Source organism: Camelus ferus, chromosome X (genome assembly GCF_009834535.1).
Source record: "Camelus ferus isolate YT-003-E chromosome X, BCGSAC_Cfer_1.0, whole genome shotgun sequence".
NCBI classification, from domain to species: domain Eukaryota; kingdom Metazoa; phylum Chordata; class Mammalia; order Artiodactyla; family Camelidae; genus Camelus; species Camelus ferus.
In genome coordinates, this window is record NC_045732.1 from 95,651,885 (window position 1) to 95,668,293 (window position 16,409).

Sequence of the window (16,409 nt, forward strand, 5' to 3'; positions counted from 1 at the left end):
AAATTTAACAACACTACATGCAGATCAGTTTAACAAATCATTAATTTTATTTGTCAAACATGTGTTGAGTATTCACTGTGTGTACAAGGCACTAGGAAGTGTATAAAAGTAGAATAGACGCATTAGCTCCCCTACCAACCTAGAAACTATGTTATGGACAAAAATAAATGACATGAAGTTAATTGGGAATACTTGTCACAAAAAACAAGGTTAGTATAAAATAATGCAAGAGTTCACCAGAAAGTGAGTTGCATAGTTGAGGCACTGTTGAAGTACTGGTGGCTTTTGAGCGGTCTTTGAAGGCTAAGTAAGAGTTTTTAAGAGATTAAGATGAAAGTGAGCAAGTGTTCTGGAGAAGAGAACTGCTGGGAAATATAGGGTATTAGGGAGAAGTGGTAGGCATAGCTTAGAGCACATTGGGTTACTTCATAGTAGGATATAATTGTGCAAAGATTGTGAAGAGCTTGGAATACCCAAGCTAAGGAATATGCACTTTACTCTGTAGGCAATGAGAGACTGTATGTCTTTGTGGAAAAGAGTACTATGATCAGAACTATTCTTAGAAGGGTAGAAAGAAGGAATAGAATTGGGTACATTTCTAAACAAGAATCTCTAGATTTCTCAATCCCTTGCAATACAGAATTCAAGTTACATACAGTTAAAAACTTCACTCTTATGGAGAGGTGTTTGTGTGTATGTGTGTGTACGTGTGCTTATTTGTGATCATAAACTTCAAAAAAATTTTACTGGAGAATTAAGCAATACTTCCCTAAGATAAATCTCGAGTATTGCAATAACATATTATTTCCTTTGTCTTACCAGTTTCATAAGTAATATTGACTTAAGATGTAAATAAATCTCACAATTAGAAAATAAAGTGTCATTTAGGGTATTATACCCAGCAAGAGTACCTTTTGGACAGGCACTTTTATGATTGTTTCTCATTCTCTTGCTCTTTGTTATTAATAAACATTTTGTCTATTTCAGTTGATCATCAACTTTTAAACATTGAAATTTAAAGAATCTACTTCTGCATTGCTATGGCAGTATTTCTGAGCCAACTGAATTGAAAATATTTGGCGGTGTTAAAAAATAAGTGTTAATTTAATTCTCAAACTGATGGTTGTTTTTTTTTAATGTATTCCTTTGAATACCAAAGGATTTCCTTGTGTAAAAATATTTGACTTTTGACTCACTATTCTTTTCATTCCCAAGGTATATCTAGACTTGTGTAGTTACATAATGAGTTGTATTCAGTATTCTGCTGCCTCATACTTTTAATGTCTTAAACACAAGCTCATAAGCTTGTAGTACAGTTACAGATGCCCTAAGGTTAGGCATCTGATTATTTCCTTAATATTTTCTTTTATAATGGATTTCAACATGTACAGCTTGCACATAAGTAAGGTTACCTCTTAATTATTGAGAGTTAGCACATCCTTGATCTTTGGCTGTTTTATTGCCTATGGCCTTTCATTGGAGAAAGAATAGACAAAGGAAAATATTGGCTGATCATTTTTCAGTCTTTAGGTTGTTTCATCATCCTCAACTGACTATATGGCTTTCTGAGCTATTTAGAGCCAGTAAGACATATTTCACAACCAGTCATAATTATTTGCTAGAAATTGGGATGCATTCAGAAGCAGAGAATATACAGCCTTTACATCTGTAAAATAATTTAGGATACTTTATGCATGGTGTGCACTGAGACAGAAAAGACTTATTAGTAAAGTCATGGCTAGGTGGTTTTGTTTTATACTTTTGCTCACTGCCATCGATTGCCTATCAGTGGATGGTAAAACTATTTTAAATTAGCATGACTGTGTAGAGGGTTTTTTTTTTACTAGTAGAAAAAGTCCAGTCACTGTTATTCACATGTGGACTTCTGTAATAATGGTGGTTATAGGTCTTCACAATAGAGCTATAAAAGGAACTGTAGCTTGTGAATTTACTAATAAAAATCTCAGTTGAGGCAGGAATGAAGTGGTTGAGTTTAAATGATAATTTTTACAAGGCCAAGAATTGAAGTCTTTGCATGATTGTGCCATGCTTTTTTATTTTACCTCTCATAATCCGGACGGCTGACCAGTTTTGACTTTAGGTCTACTACCAGTTGTCTGTCATTAAATGACAAATGATGCCAATACTGGAAAACTAATAATCTTTAGTAATATTGCCTTAATTTAACAGCTCTACATTAATCATACTCCTCCACCACTGTCCAAGAGTAAGGAGAGAGAAATGGACAAGAAAGATTTGGACAAGTCGAGGGAAAGATCCAGAGAAAGAGAGAAAAAAGATGAAAAGGACAGGAAAGAGCGGAAAAGGGTTTGTAATTTTTTAAAAACTAGTTTGGAAAGCTCATTATCATGTACAGTAGCATGTTTGTTGCCTTTTTAAAAGCACTAGTTTGTTGCATGGCAGTCTGTTATTAAGTGTTTTAACTGGTATTTTCACCCTAGAGTGTCTTTGAATCTTCTACAGTAATAAAGCTCTTCAACATAATAATCTCTACCAGCTCTGCTTGTCTTTCAAGTCATTTTACCAAGTATGTGAAATCGCTGCAGATGTTCTCCAATGCTAGTTAGCTAGGCTCTTCTTGTATAATACTTTAAAACAAAAACAAAAACTCTTGATCAATGTAGTTCACAATTCTTGGTTCTAGGATCACTCAAACAATGACCGGGAAGTGCCACCAGACTTAACCAAGAGGCGGAAAGAGGAAAATGGAACAAGTAGGTAGACTTATTAATACTTTTCAAGCAATCATCAAACTGAATTGGAAAAAGCTTTCATGATTCTCTTTTATAATTTTAGTGGGGATTTCAAAACACAAAAGTGAAAGTCCGTGTGAGTCTCCTTATGCAAATGAGAAAGACAAGGAAAAAAATAAGTCAAAATCTTCAGGCAAAGAAAAAGGCAGCGACTCATTTAAATCTGAAAAAATGGATAAAATCTCTTCCGGTGGCAAAAAGGTAAATTAGGAAAACAAAAATAACAGTGTACCTTTTCTTGGAAAATCACCCATTAGAAAATTTAGCAAATACTGAGTTTTTTTTTTAATAGCAAATAGTCTTTTCTTAATTCTTTGAGGGGGGAGAAGAGGAATCATTGAGGGAGGGGAGATTATCTGGGGAATTTGAGCCAGTTCAATTCCAAATGACTGGGAGGGTAGAATTAGTTTACCTCTGAAATTCCTTTCCTCTCCATTCCACTCCCACCTACTTCTTTTCATTGAGTTTCAGCCTTTCTTTTTGTGTTTTTTTTTTTCCACCAACAATTCTTTTAATTTCTCTTCATTCATGTGATTAAAATATGGTCACAAGAAAGTCTTTATTAATTGTGATTTTTGAACATATTTTTATAACATTTTCTCCTAATAAACTTATATGTTTGCAACTTACATGATTTTCAAATTAAATATAGTGTGCATTCTCTTAGATACTAATAGGTGATACTCAGTACATCTTGTGCATCCGCCATAAAGTAAGCAAGTCATTATTAAAGTGTTTACGAAGAATAACTGATATATATTCAAAATATTTGCCACATATTCATAGTTCTTAAAAACAGTTCTGGAAAATTATAAGGTGATAGTTTTAAAATTTCTATATGCTTTAAAAGGGAGCCCACTCCTTTTAGAGAAGTATTTTTTTAACTGAGGTAAAAGTCACATAACATAAAATTAACCATTTTAAATTATACCATTCAGTGGCAGTTAGTATATTTACATTGTTTTGCAGTCATCATCTCTGTTGAGTTCTGAAACATTTTCATCACCCCAAAGAGATACCATGTACTTATTAAGCAGTCATTTCCGATTTCCCCCTCCCTTCTAACCCCTGCCAGCTACTAGTCTGCTTTCTGTCTCTGTGGACTTAACAAAATTTTTAATTATTTCATATAAAAGGAACTGTATAATAATGGGGCCTTTTGTGTCTGAATTCTTTCACTTAGCATAATGTTTTTGAGATTCTTCCATAGTGTAACCTGTATCAGTACTTCATTTCTTTTCATGGCTAAATAATATTCCACTGTGTGTGTGTGTGTGTGTGTGTGTGTGTATGTGTGTGTGTGTGTGTGTATGTGTGTGTGTGTATGTATATATATATATATATATATATACACATACATACATACACCACATTTGTTTATCCATTCGTCAGTTGATGGACTTTTGTATTGTTTTCCCTTTTCGCTATTGTGAATTGTACTGCTATGAAGTATTTGTTTGAATACCTGTTTTCAGTTCTCTTGTGTATATATAAACCCAGGAGTGGAATACCTGGGTCATATGGTGATGCTATCTTTAACTTTTTGAGGAACCACCAAACTGTTTTCCACACTGGCTGCACAGTTTACATTTCTACCAGCATGTATGAGGGTGCCAGTTTCCCTACATCCTTGCCAACACTTGTTATTTTCTGTTTTTGTTTTTATTTTTATTTTTTATTATAGCCATCCTACTGGGTGTGAAGTGGTATATCATTGTTGTTTTGATTTTGCATTTTCTTAATGACTAATGATATTGAGCATCTTTTCATGTGCTTGTTGGCCATTTGTATATCTTCTTTGGAGAAATCTATTCAGATGCTTTGGGCATTTTTAAAATTGGATTGTTTGTCTTTTTGTTGCTCAGTTGTAAGAATTCTTTATATCATCTTGATACTAGACTCTTATGAGATATATGATGTGCAAATACTTTCTCCCATCCTGTAGGTTGTCTTTTCACTTTGTTGATAGTGTTTTTTGATGCATGAAAGTTTTTACTTTTGATGAAGGCTAGTTTTTTCTTTTGCTGCTTGTGTTTTTGGTGTCATGTTACATAAGTTTTTGAAGAAAAATGATGACTGATAGGTGATAAAAGGGATTTTGAGCTGTTACATTTGGTTTTCCCTTCCCCAACTAATTCCACCATTCGTTATAGGAGTCCAGGCATGATAAAGAAAAGATAGAAAAGAAAGAGAAACGGGACAGTTCAGGAGGAAAGGAAGAGAAGAAACAATATCCTTTTCATCTTATTAATGTTTTTAATTAGTGTAATGAAAAGCTTTGATACTGGTCTTATTTATAATTGTACCCTTCTAGTATATAGTTACCTTTTAAATGGTATATAGTTACCTTTTAAATGGTCTCTACAGTTAACCCTCTCAGATGTATATAATGTGGAAATAGGAGACTTGATTTTTAAAAAATAAAACAAAAAACAAACAAAAAAACTTCTTTGGTGACTGTGTTTTATGCCAGCAAGGGATTTAGAGTCCCTCTGGTTGTATTAATCACCAAGAGGAAGAAAGGAAACAGAGAATCCCTTGGGCTGGGGGCATGGGGAATAGGAGGGCAGGATGATGTGGCAGATGAGCAGAGCTGGTAGAGTTTGAGGCTACCAGGCTGCTCAGAGGCAATTAAACCTACAAGCTGAGGGGTTGTACTAAAAGATGAGACACAGTTCTTTTTTTCCCCCCCAAAGTTGTTTTCCCTTAATTTGTCATCTACTCATAAGTCCTCGGACAAGCACAGATAATGAAGACTTTCAGTCAAGGTGAGTATTCTCTCACCTCCTTTTCATTTAAAGCTAGAAATGTAAAATGAGGTCTGATAATGTTGAAGAAACTAGATCAATTTTTCAAGATAACAACTACAATTTTTCACCTGAATATAATGATCAGGTATTTGGGTTAAGATGCAAAATAGGATTCATGGTTAATTTTTAAACTGTTTTCATTTTAAGCTTGGTGATAAGCCACACTTTTTTTTTTTTTTTTTTTTAGCACCAAGATGTGTTTAAAAACATCTGGTTTTCTCTTCACCACTCATTCCCATCTTCTCTGGATAATTAATTACTTTTTTTTTAAGTACCTGTATTGCCTTGTAGGTAGTGGTGGTATCCGCATTTTACAAGTGAAGAAACTCTGAGAGGTTAAGTTGAAGAGGGTGACAGAGATATTAGCTGACAAGCCAATATGCAAACGTAGGTCTTCTTGCCCTTTAGTGTTCTCTGTTCTTCTTTTTGCCTTTCATGCAGAGATGTTATCCAGAGATTTTTGTTTTTTGTGCCTCTCAAATACCACTGTCCATGTTTTGCAAAGCCAAAAATATGATCTGTGCTTTTAGTTCTGGAATTTAAAATATGAAGCTTTGTTTTCAAAGTAGTTACACTTTATGTGAGATTTTAGAAGTGTTTCATCCATCTTAAAAAAAAATTGTGTGTGGAGTGTTCACAGCCTTAATACAGTCTTTTCTGAGCTCTCAGATCATGATTTGAATAGTTACTGTTTGGTGGTGCCTTAGGATTATTGAGGTATGTAGGATGATTTGCCCTTTGCTTTTAATGTTTCAAGATGGCTGTATTTGAAGTTGTTGACTCTTTCATAGCCAATTTTCTTGCTTCCATATTAGCTGTCACTTTTTAATGACATTAAGTAGACTCGCTGTCTCTACCCTCTCCCTAATATTCACTGCTTCTAATCTTTTATAAAACCAGATAGATAGCAAAGGCTGTTTACAGTTGTTTAAGAATGAGAAATGTCTGAGAGCCTGTTCTGTATAAGGGTATGAGCTTTATGGTATAGATTTTGTCATACTTATTTTGGCTGCAAAGCAGGGATTTGAGGTTGCCAGATAGGTAACTTTCTGTCAAATAGTGTGCTTTCTCTGCTTTGTTATTCTGTGCTTATTATCTAAGTAGTAGAGTAGATGAGAGTCATGAGAGAGCGTTTAGAATTTAGTAGATTTTTTTAAGTTAAAAAGATTATAAAAGAAATATTATTACCTATTTAAAAATTCTGGCCATCCCCTACCCCAACAACTAGCTGTCTTCCCTAGTGAACTATAAACTCTTAATATTTTTTCATTCGTTACCATAACCTTCCTTTTAGTTTGGCATTTGGCTTTTTACTTCTCTCTTTCACATTATTAAAGAAATATTATTAAAGAAAATAAACAAACAAAAAACCCTACCTCTTGTATCTTCATTAGAATGGGCCAACCATTGTCACTGACAGCTTTCACTGTGATTTCATACATTTACTTAGTACCTAAATATTATTCTTCATTTGTGAAGGTTATGCTACAGATTTCCTTGGGTTCTCATTCACACTGGCCATGGATTTGTATAATCTCTCAGGACCAAAGGCAGAAAAAGATGTTAGGTTGCTGGTCTTTGTAGCAACACTTCTCTATTCAGATATCTTTTTAAGATATAGTTAGCTTGATGTTCATCCTGTTCAGTTTTTTGTTATCAGCTATGTACTATACTCTCTTCTTGGGTAGACTCTTAATTTTGTGAGGAACTGGTTGATTTTTTTCCTTTTTTCTGGCTGTCCTGGCTGCTTCCTTCTGTTGGATATATACTAGGGTTGATAAAATCTTTCTGTTGTACTTCCTTTTCATGTAGAGGTCTCATCATTTCTGATTGGCACCATTTACCTTTAAGCAAGTTCAAATCTGCTGCTTCTGCTCCCTCTCTTATTTTATATTCTACAGAAAAGAGAGCAGCTACATATGTCACATTTCCACGATTCGAAGTTGTCATTAATTGTAAGATTCATTATTGGTTTCTAGAACTGTTTTCTGAGAAAGGTAGATAGAGAAATGACATTGGTTTGTATCACCCTGATTTCAGAAATATTAAAATGATCATGTTAGAGTTAAGAAAATACAGTATAAATGACCTTCATTAAATTTCTTCCAATGTCTTCTGTCTTCTTTTCCTGTCTCATAATTTTTAGTTTCCAAATCCTTTCTGCTTATTCTCTGTATCTTTCTGTTACTTGTTATTGCTAAAGTCTTTGCCCAAATTCATCTTCTCTTTGATTTAGTCTCTTCAGCGCTACTAGCTGCTTTGCCTTTAACCTTTTCTCCAATTCCTGTCTATGAAAAATTTCCATTTAGAACCATTAACTTCTCAATTTTAATTTGATATGTATGGTACTCAATTCATGAGTTCAGCTAACTTTTGAGAGTCCTTTTGTGAACCAGATGCTGTGCTAAACTGAGACTTCCTTCTAGATTTTGAAAAGCTCAGTCTTCTTGCACTTTGGTTTTGGATTCTTGGTTCTTCATTTCAAAGAACATTAGCAGTTAGCTCTGTCCTGTCCATCTGTGTTTGTAGTATGCTATATTCCTATTCCAATCCTCCACTCCAATGAAGCCTAATATATTTTACATCTCTCACCTCTAGTCTTTTATGTGTAACCTATCTCTTTTATCGTTTAAACCCAAAGTTGCAAATTCTCAGCTCTTAGGCAGAATGTGGCTTTACCTTTATGGCCTCGCGTGCTATTAAACATTTAAAAAAATTGGTTGCCTTTAAAAAAATCAGAAGAGTTGACAGAAACTCAAATTTCATTTTGTTTTGAGGAATTGGAACGTCTGGCAACATTGTGTTCTGATTTTTGCATGACACTTGCCTATGTGCCTATCTCCCTTAAATAGAGAGTGGGTCTTTTTTAATAGTTTACCTCAGTCAGTTCCCACTGGAAACAGCTCACTTCATTTGTTTTCATTATACACTAGCTCCTGAAAGAATTGATTTCGCCATTTCTGTTCTGAGCCTTTTTTCTTCAGTCTGTGCTTGGAACCTGATCTCATAAGCGCTCAGATTGCTTATTTTAGGAATGTGTTACCGTGTTGAGGCACAGTCCTAGATGCTGGTAATATGTGTTGGAGTAGGGAGTGTTCAGTTAAGTTTCTTTCTCAGGACTTGCCCATTGCTTATGCACGTGTGTTGGTCACAGTCACTGATTTCTATGTATATATGAGAGTGTTGCATATCCCTCTCCTTAGGCTGTGATCTTGTTGAAGGCAATAACTTCATCCGTTCCTTCTAATCAAACAACCAAGTATTTTTCTTTTTTTACCTGCTATGTTTCAGATACCCTGTTAACTTTACATAGAGGGCTATGTCCAGAAGTATTAAGTATATCTCTTTGGGATTGAGGAGAAACATCATTGACCTTTTTTGCCCTCAAAAAAAGAGGGTTCAGTTTATTTTTAGCATTTGATAGTATACTGTTTAAGAAGTTGCTTTGTGTGCTGTGAAATGTTTTTGAAGGGTAGGTTTATTATGGTTTCATCTGGGTCTGTACGTAGCAATCATTAAATGTGTACAAAAGTTTTGTTAGGAGATTGAAATGATAGATCCTAACTATTTTTCTCTTCATAATCATCCTTTAAAGCATGAGGTATGCGTTCTGTGCGTTGATATTCACAAGCACCAGTTGGAGAGAACAGGAGGAATTTTCTACTGCCTTTCTTCCACTTAAGGCAGACCAAATATTCACTCAGGTGCTGTGCTGTTCTTCATCTGGACATAGGCACGAGCACTTCCAAAAGGCTCCCATGCCACATGTACCCCTGAGTATGACTATTCCCTACACATTTATCCTGAGAGGCACCCCTGGATGTGCTAAGAGTCAGTTCAGCAGAATCCTAGTTTTAACTCTGTTCCATTTTTATCTACATGGATCACCTCAGTAAGTGTGTTTGTTATGATAAGGATTCCTGTGCAGCTGTATAAAGGTAAGTGAAGGAGTCAAGTGGAATTAGGGTAGGTGTTCCTATGTCTTTCTCCTGTGACTTCCTTCTTCCTTGTAAATGTTCATTGGACTTTTTAAGTGTCAACTTCATCTGTTTGTGCCTTTCTGCTTGAGGGGTGTGTGTGTGTGTGTGTGTGTGTGTGTACCTACTAGAATTAACCAAGAATAATTATAATTCAGTGGGCTTTATTTTATAGTTTCTCAAAATAAATTCTGTTGCCATCCAGAGGGCTCTTTTATGAGGAATCTATGAACTATTGAAATATTTCTTAGGACCTTTTTCATGAATTTGATCACAAAATTTGTGTGTGTGTGTGTGTATGTATAAAGGCATACCTCTGATAATAAGGCTGATTTTCTCTTTGCCTTTCTTCTGTACTTTGATCACCAGTTTAGCTGCCCTTTTCTCCAGATCACCTTACCTTTCAAACTTGCTTATTCCTGTCACAGCTCTCTATGAAGCAACATCATTTAAAATCAGCTGCCTCAACTCAGACAGGGTGCTCTTTGAGGGCATTTCATGCATTAGTTTTATGGTGCCCTGACAAAGGAGGAGGGCATGGTGGAACATAGGAAAATGACAACCTTACTAATACAACAGGGCCTATTTCTGGCAAAAAGGAAAAAAAAAAGAAGAAAACCCGAGGATGTCTAGATAGTTCACAATAGAAAGTGATGTTGACACATGTAATCTTGTCTTAGCATAGTGGAAGGCCATCTTTTGTTGGAGTTTGTCCTGCAAACTTGGTATTACCAATGGAGTTTTACAGCACCAAGAAAGTAGAGATGTCTAGAATGGAGGATAGCCAGCTCTGAACTGAACCTGAAGTAGAAACCCTTTCAGAAACGTCAACAGTCCTAGGTGTGAAAAAGGTAGATCTGTGGGATCTCTTGCACTTAGAGCCTGTGCTTTCTTATTTACAATGGTTAAAGTTGCACATATTGAAAAAAAATAGTTCATAAAAAAATAACCTTAGAAGAATATTTCAGGTAATGTGGTATAAACTTATTGTTAATGAGAAGAAAATACTACTCTGCTGGAAGACAGAATCCTGAAGTCTGAGTTTGGCACTGTTTCATCACTATGTGACTTTCTTCTTGATGGCAGTTCTTTATGAAGTTCACTGAATTCAGGGCAGTTTTCAAGTTTGTAATCCCAGAACTTCAGCGTTATTTTATAAATACGTTCTGGACACTGCTGAGAGACTGACGTCCAGTATCTTCTTTCCATTTGCTCTTGTGCTTGCTGATTTGTCATTCCAGGGTATGGACAGACCCCTAAGCTGAAGGTCTCCCAGAGGAGGATGCCAAAGCTCCATGCGTCACTCTCAGAACGGTATCTCCCATAATTAAGAGCTTCTGGTGCTGTCCATATAATGGGAATCTGCTTTAAATCAGAAGATGAATACACATCACCATCCTCTTGACGAGACATTCCAAAGTCACTGATTTTCAGAACATTATTTTCACCTCCAGGCAGTTTCTTGCAGCAAGGTCCCTGTGTATACAATTTTTACTCAAGATTCACCATCCAGAAGCAGCATCTAATGAAAATTTTACTAACTGTTTCAGTTCATCCTTCTTTCTCAGAAAGGAGAGGAAATCAACTCCTGGAAACAGTTCCTTAATTATGTAGATAGGCTGTATTTGTGTGCGAACTCTTATAAGTTTGACAATATTGGGATTATTATATTGCTTGAGGATTTTGGCATCTTGTAAAATTTTTAATTTCAGTTCCTGGGAAAGATCATCTTCACATGTTTTAACAGCAATAGCAGTTTTATCCTTTAACGTGTCCTTAAATACACCATCAGAATTTCCCTTGCCCGGTAATTGTGACATCTTCATGATTGAGAACCCATTTCTTATTCTAGTTATGGCCATACTGATATCATGGTACTCTTTACTGAAACATTGACCTTTTTTGCAGTTAAAAAAGTTGAGGTAAAACTCACATAATGTAAAATTTGCCATTTTTTTCTGTTTTGTTTTTTGGTTTTTTTAAAGTATACTCACCGTGTTGTACCATCACCACTAATTCCAGAATATTTCCATCACCCCACAAAGAGGCCCCACGCCTGTTAGCAGTCACTCCCGATTCTCTCCTTCCCCTAGCCCCTGGAAATAACTGATATATTTTCTGTCTCTATGAATTTGCCTATTTTGGACATTTCGTAAGAATGAAATCATGCAATATGTAGCCTTTTGTGTCTGGCTTCTTTCATTTAGCATCATGTTTTCAAGGTTCATCCATGTTGTAACCTGTACCAGAACTTCATTTCTTTTTAGAACTGAATAATATTCCATTGTATGAATGTGTACCACATTTTGTTTATCCATTCATCAGTGATGAACAGGAACAATGATTTTTAAGTATTAAAATTGTAAGTTCAACATTAGTGTATCTATAATTATAATTGGTAATGTCAAGATGATACATGGTGTGAACAGAATGCTGTATAGAAACAATATGTAAATTATTTGTCAGCATATCATGCAAGTGTGATTATTTTCGAAGGCCCTTTTAGCTCTGGTTTTATGAAATATGTGAATGTAGTATTTTCATCAATAAAGTTTAATGCGTTAAGCATAACTTTAAAATTTGAGAACAATGTTAGGCAGATATGAAGTTATTTGCCACATGTTGTAATGATCATGTTTTGAATTTATTTCAATATGCAGTATTTGAAAAAATGTCAATACATAAAGGAAATGAGTATAATTAAGTCAATATATTTTTAAAGCAATTTTTATAATTTAGCAGACATTGCATCTTAATATAAGTTACTATTAAAATCATGTCCTTGTGAAAAATGTGATGTCATTTTTCTCTTTTTTGTTGATCATGTAAAATTGGTTCCTTTTCATTGCTATGTGTTCTGTTTACTTTTGACAAGCTATTGCTTGTCCCTGTGGAATGTTTTACTTGTTTCTGTTTCATTTTTTTCCTCCCTCCACTCCCTCCCTTACCCTCTTCACCCCTCTCTCCCTCACAGACAAAATGTTCAGTGGTTTGTTTTTTTTTTTTAAATCATCATAGTGTGCCTATCATTAATGGTTTCTAAGAGTGGGTAATAAGAAGTACACAAATATTTCATCTTTATCTAGGAACTTAATTCAAGCCTTTGTTATTGACAACTCATTGATTTTTCTTTCTTTCTTAAGTCTTCCTTCCTTCCTTCCTTCCTTCTTTCTTTCTCTCCTTCATTGTTCCCTACTTCCTTCCCTCTCTCCTTCCTCCTTTCATTAGTCCCTCCTTCCCCCTTCCATCCCCCCACCACACTTCCTTCTTTTCTTCCTTACTTTCTTATCTGTCAATATAATCACTCTGTTTCTTTCAGGTGAGATTGGAATGAAATTGTTCAGCTGTGACCAGAAATTTATTTTCCTGAGTAGATTGCCAAGAATTATGAATGAAGAGGGCCCATTTGCATCTCCTTAAATTATTCAGTTAATCTGCTTTTTTGCTCCATGCCGAACACTTAAAATTGTTAGGTTGTGCATTACTGTATTTAACTTGTTGCTTAGTTTCTACATGTTTATTTTCAGTAAATGGCTGAAAGTGTTAACTGTTCCATATTTTTAGCACAATGTGCTGCATACAGTTTCCAACAAGCAAATAAGGTTACATATGTACAGAATTTCACTTTAGGTTAACTAAATATTGCCTGGGTTTAGTATTTGGTTCGGGGTTTTTTTTTGTTTGTTTGTTTGTTTTTGTTTTTGAATTGGAAATGCTTCCTTTTTATTGTTTGAAACAAAATAAACAATTATTGAACCATTTTGAATTTACCTCATTTTACAACAGTTTTAATTCATTATTTGGCCTGTTTTTAGTATTAGTCAGTAAAAACAAAGTGGGAGAAGTGTCTTATGCAATGCTTAGGAATCATTTTATATAGTATGTGTATGACATTAAAACCTGTTTAAAAAAGAAAAAGGTACCAGCACTCACTTGTCCCTTGCCATTTTTTCTTGTAATTATGTTAGAAAAATCTGAGGGGGCGGGGGGGAAACAAAAAGTTAATTGTGTTTTAATTCTACAGCTGCAGGAGCTTTGTATTGCTGAACTTTCATCTGGAAAGGTTCACAGTGACATTTTTAAAAGAAAATTTTTTTATCTACTGAATTCTACAGTGTAACCTTTTTTCTAAATAAACGATAGTTTTCTCAAATCATTGTATATCATTGTGTATATTGTTGCTTATTCAAAATAACTTAGCAAAGATAATTCAGTAAGGTTCCTAGTCCTTCTCATTTCTGTCTTAGTCCATGGACTGTAATGTTTCCAAATGACATCCAATAATATGAAAAAATCCTATTTACTTACCTCTGTACCTGGTGTGAACAGTGGGCTGAAATCATGCCTAGAATTATCCATTTACTCTTGTCAGTTCCTTGGAACCAATGATACTTATGCCAATTAAATTTTTTTAGAGAATGAAAATAAAGGCTGTGATTTTAAAAAGAATTGATAAATGCTGAGCATATTTTAGAATTGGTAAAGAGATAATAAATCTTGATGCATTCTTTCAGGTAATTAAATTTGCAAAAATTGATGAGCACAGTGATTATTTGTGGGAGACTGATCCATTCAGTGACTTGAGCACCCACAGTGTGCCTGGCATACAAAGAAGTGATACATTGTTAGAATGATTTTGACATTGAGAAAACAAGGTTCACCTCAAAATCATTTGTTTGAAACATTTCAGGGAAGAGCTTTCCAGTTATGTTGCACTCACATTTTAAAGATTACATAGTTGTGAAAAGTTGCTAGTACTTAGCATAGGTATCTATTCTCTCTGTCCCCCAAGTTACTGAACACAGGTAACCTTTTGCTTTTGGCCTTGCTAGAAATGCATTGAGGATGGAAAAATTAACTTTGAATTTAACTGTACAGAAATAATTTATGTTGAAAGGAAATCTGTGTTTGTGTAGCAATAGCTATTTTTAAGTATCTTTGTTCTGTATGTAAAGGATTATTAAGACCTAATTCCTGTACCTAGGGTGCTTCTAGCCTAGCTTGAGAAATAAAGGCCAAATGAGTGCTGTTGAGGGTCAGCAAACTTTTTCTATAGAGTCAGGTAGTAAATAGTTGAGATTTTGCAGATTTATATGGACCCTGTTGGAACTCCTCAGTTCTACCATTATAATGTGAAAGCAGCCATAGGTGATATGTGAATGAATGAGCATGACCAAATTTCAGTAAAATTTTATTTACAAAAACTTGCTATAGAGACTATAGAAGATTTATTCAAAAAATATTTGAGTGCCTCTTGTGCACCAGAGGTACAGCCTTGAGCATGACAAAGTTTCTGCTGTCATGGAACTTCCACTCTAGTTGATGGAGGCAAGTGGCAAGTATTTAATGTTAGGTAGAGGTAGGTCCTCTGAGGGAAGATAAACCCAGGTAGGAGGTTGGGTGAGGTGAGACTTACTCCTTATGGGGTGAAAATGTGGAGTGAAGATGTGCAAAGCAGGATATTTTGAGATGGTTACCACAGTATGAATATTTTACTAGCTAATGTGAGCAGGAGCCCTAATCCACTATCTGTCCATGAACCTTTTACATGAAAATCATATAATACGCAGGATTTCTCAGGACCTAGGGTCTGAGCTGTAGTGGTTGGTGTCTAAGCTTGCCATTTTTCTAGAAAGGAGTTCCTTAGGCTCATAAATGGACTTGAGGGATTTCAATGGAACCCCCAGAAATTGAATGCAAGTTTGTGATGTGCATTTTCTTGGGTCTGTAGCTTTCACATGATTCTCTAAAAGATGAATCTAAGGTGACAAGTTTGTTTTTCTGGGCCTTGTTCTAAAGAACTCCAAAACCTTTATAATTAATCCTGAACCTGTCTCTTTCAAGCTGGTGATAAGTTGGAAGACTGTTGTTCATCTGTCTTGTCTTAAATGGTAGGGGCAAAAAAAAGTTAAAGCATCTTGCTCTGGCTTGTCAAATTACCTACAAGTAATTTGCAATTTAGTGTTGGAAAGTCACTGGTCTATGGTATAGGGCCGTTTTCTATTTCAAGAAAGCACTTTAGCCAAGTATGGGTGGAAATCCTAGTAGGCTTACTTTTTTCCCAACAATTATATAATTGTTTTATTTCTACCCTACCATGTTCAAAACAGATTTATGAAAAAATTACAGTATTTTTAAAAGAAAATGAGAAAATTTGATTTCTGGGTGAAACTAGTACCCCAAATGAGGTCACTACCCCCAAAATGTTGTGTACACCTGGGTCATGAATTGGTTCTGAAAAACCTGGCTGGCCACACAGAGAAGGTAATGTGGTCAGTTATTGGAAATTGCAGTGTCCATCAAAGAAAAAGCCAGTCATGGTGGAGAATAACATTTTCTGGCAGTGAATCCTAAAGAAACTTCTTAGCGTTCTCATGAAGAAGTAGCCCTGTCTTTTCAGTAAATAAAACAGAGGGATATATCTTGTAATGGCCCTGAAGATTAGCTGATGGCCAACACCTCAGGTCGTTCAAGTTAGAGATATTTCTAAATGACACCAAAATATGTGGTCCAGGCACCCAGGTCTCATGATTTGGTTCAATCCAGGAAAACATTTTTAAATATTGGGACCGAGTTCCTAAACTGGGATTTATGATGGCCTTACTTTTTATAAGCATGTTTGTAAAGATCAGAAAACTCATGCAACCATTGTTTGGTTCCTGTGATCCAAGTAACATAAGATCTCATTAAAAACTATGCCTGATGTTTGATTTTTTTTTTTTTCCACTTTTATGGGCACTGATCTCTAAAGGCTACCTCTTAGGTAGAATGAAGCTTATAATATTACAGACATTTAGCATTCTATCTTATCACTTATAAGAAGCAGGTTTAAATGTTTAAGTTTTTAA

General features: G+C 35.1%; 1 protein-coding gene and 1 pseudogene across 9 annotated transcripts in view; one reads left to right on the top strand and one right to left on the bottom strand.

The window, feature by feature from the left end:
* The window catches only part of THOC2 (THO complex 2), a 69,210-nt gene extending 55,488 nt beyond the window's left edge, over positions 1–13,722 (top strand). For 5 of the 9 annotated variants that reach the window (XM_032475763.1, XM_032475766.1, XM_032475770.1 and 2 more), the window contains exons 27-32: positions 2,191–2,328; positions 2,666–2,735; positions 2,818–2,975; positions 4,928–5,004; positions 5,497–5,542; positions 10,803–11,121. In XM_032475763.1, coding sequence (XP_032331654.1) covers positions 2,191–2,328; positions 2,666–2,735; positions 2,818–2,975; positions 4,928–5,004; positions 5,497–5,524 — 471 coding nt within the window. In that variant the 3' untranslated portion in view covers positions 5,525–5,542; positions 10,803–11,121. Of the gene's footprint in view, positions 1–2,190; positions 2,329–2,665; positions 2,736–2,817; positions 2,976–4,927; positions 5,005–5,496; positions 5,543–10,802; positions 11,122–12,880 lie in introns of those variants that run through there. The other 4 variants (XM_032475764.1, XM_032475768.1, XM_032475767.1 and 1 more) reach the window with 4 other exon arrangements.
* Positions 10,552–13,920, bottom strand: LOC102510053 (annotated as a pseudogene).
* Between the last annotated feature and the right edge of the window lie 2,489 nt (positions 13,921–16,409).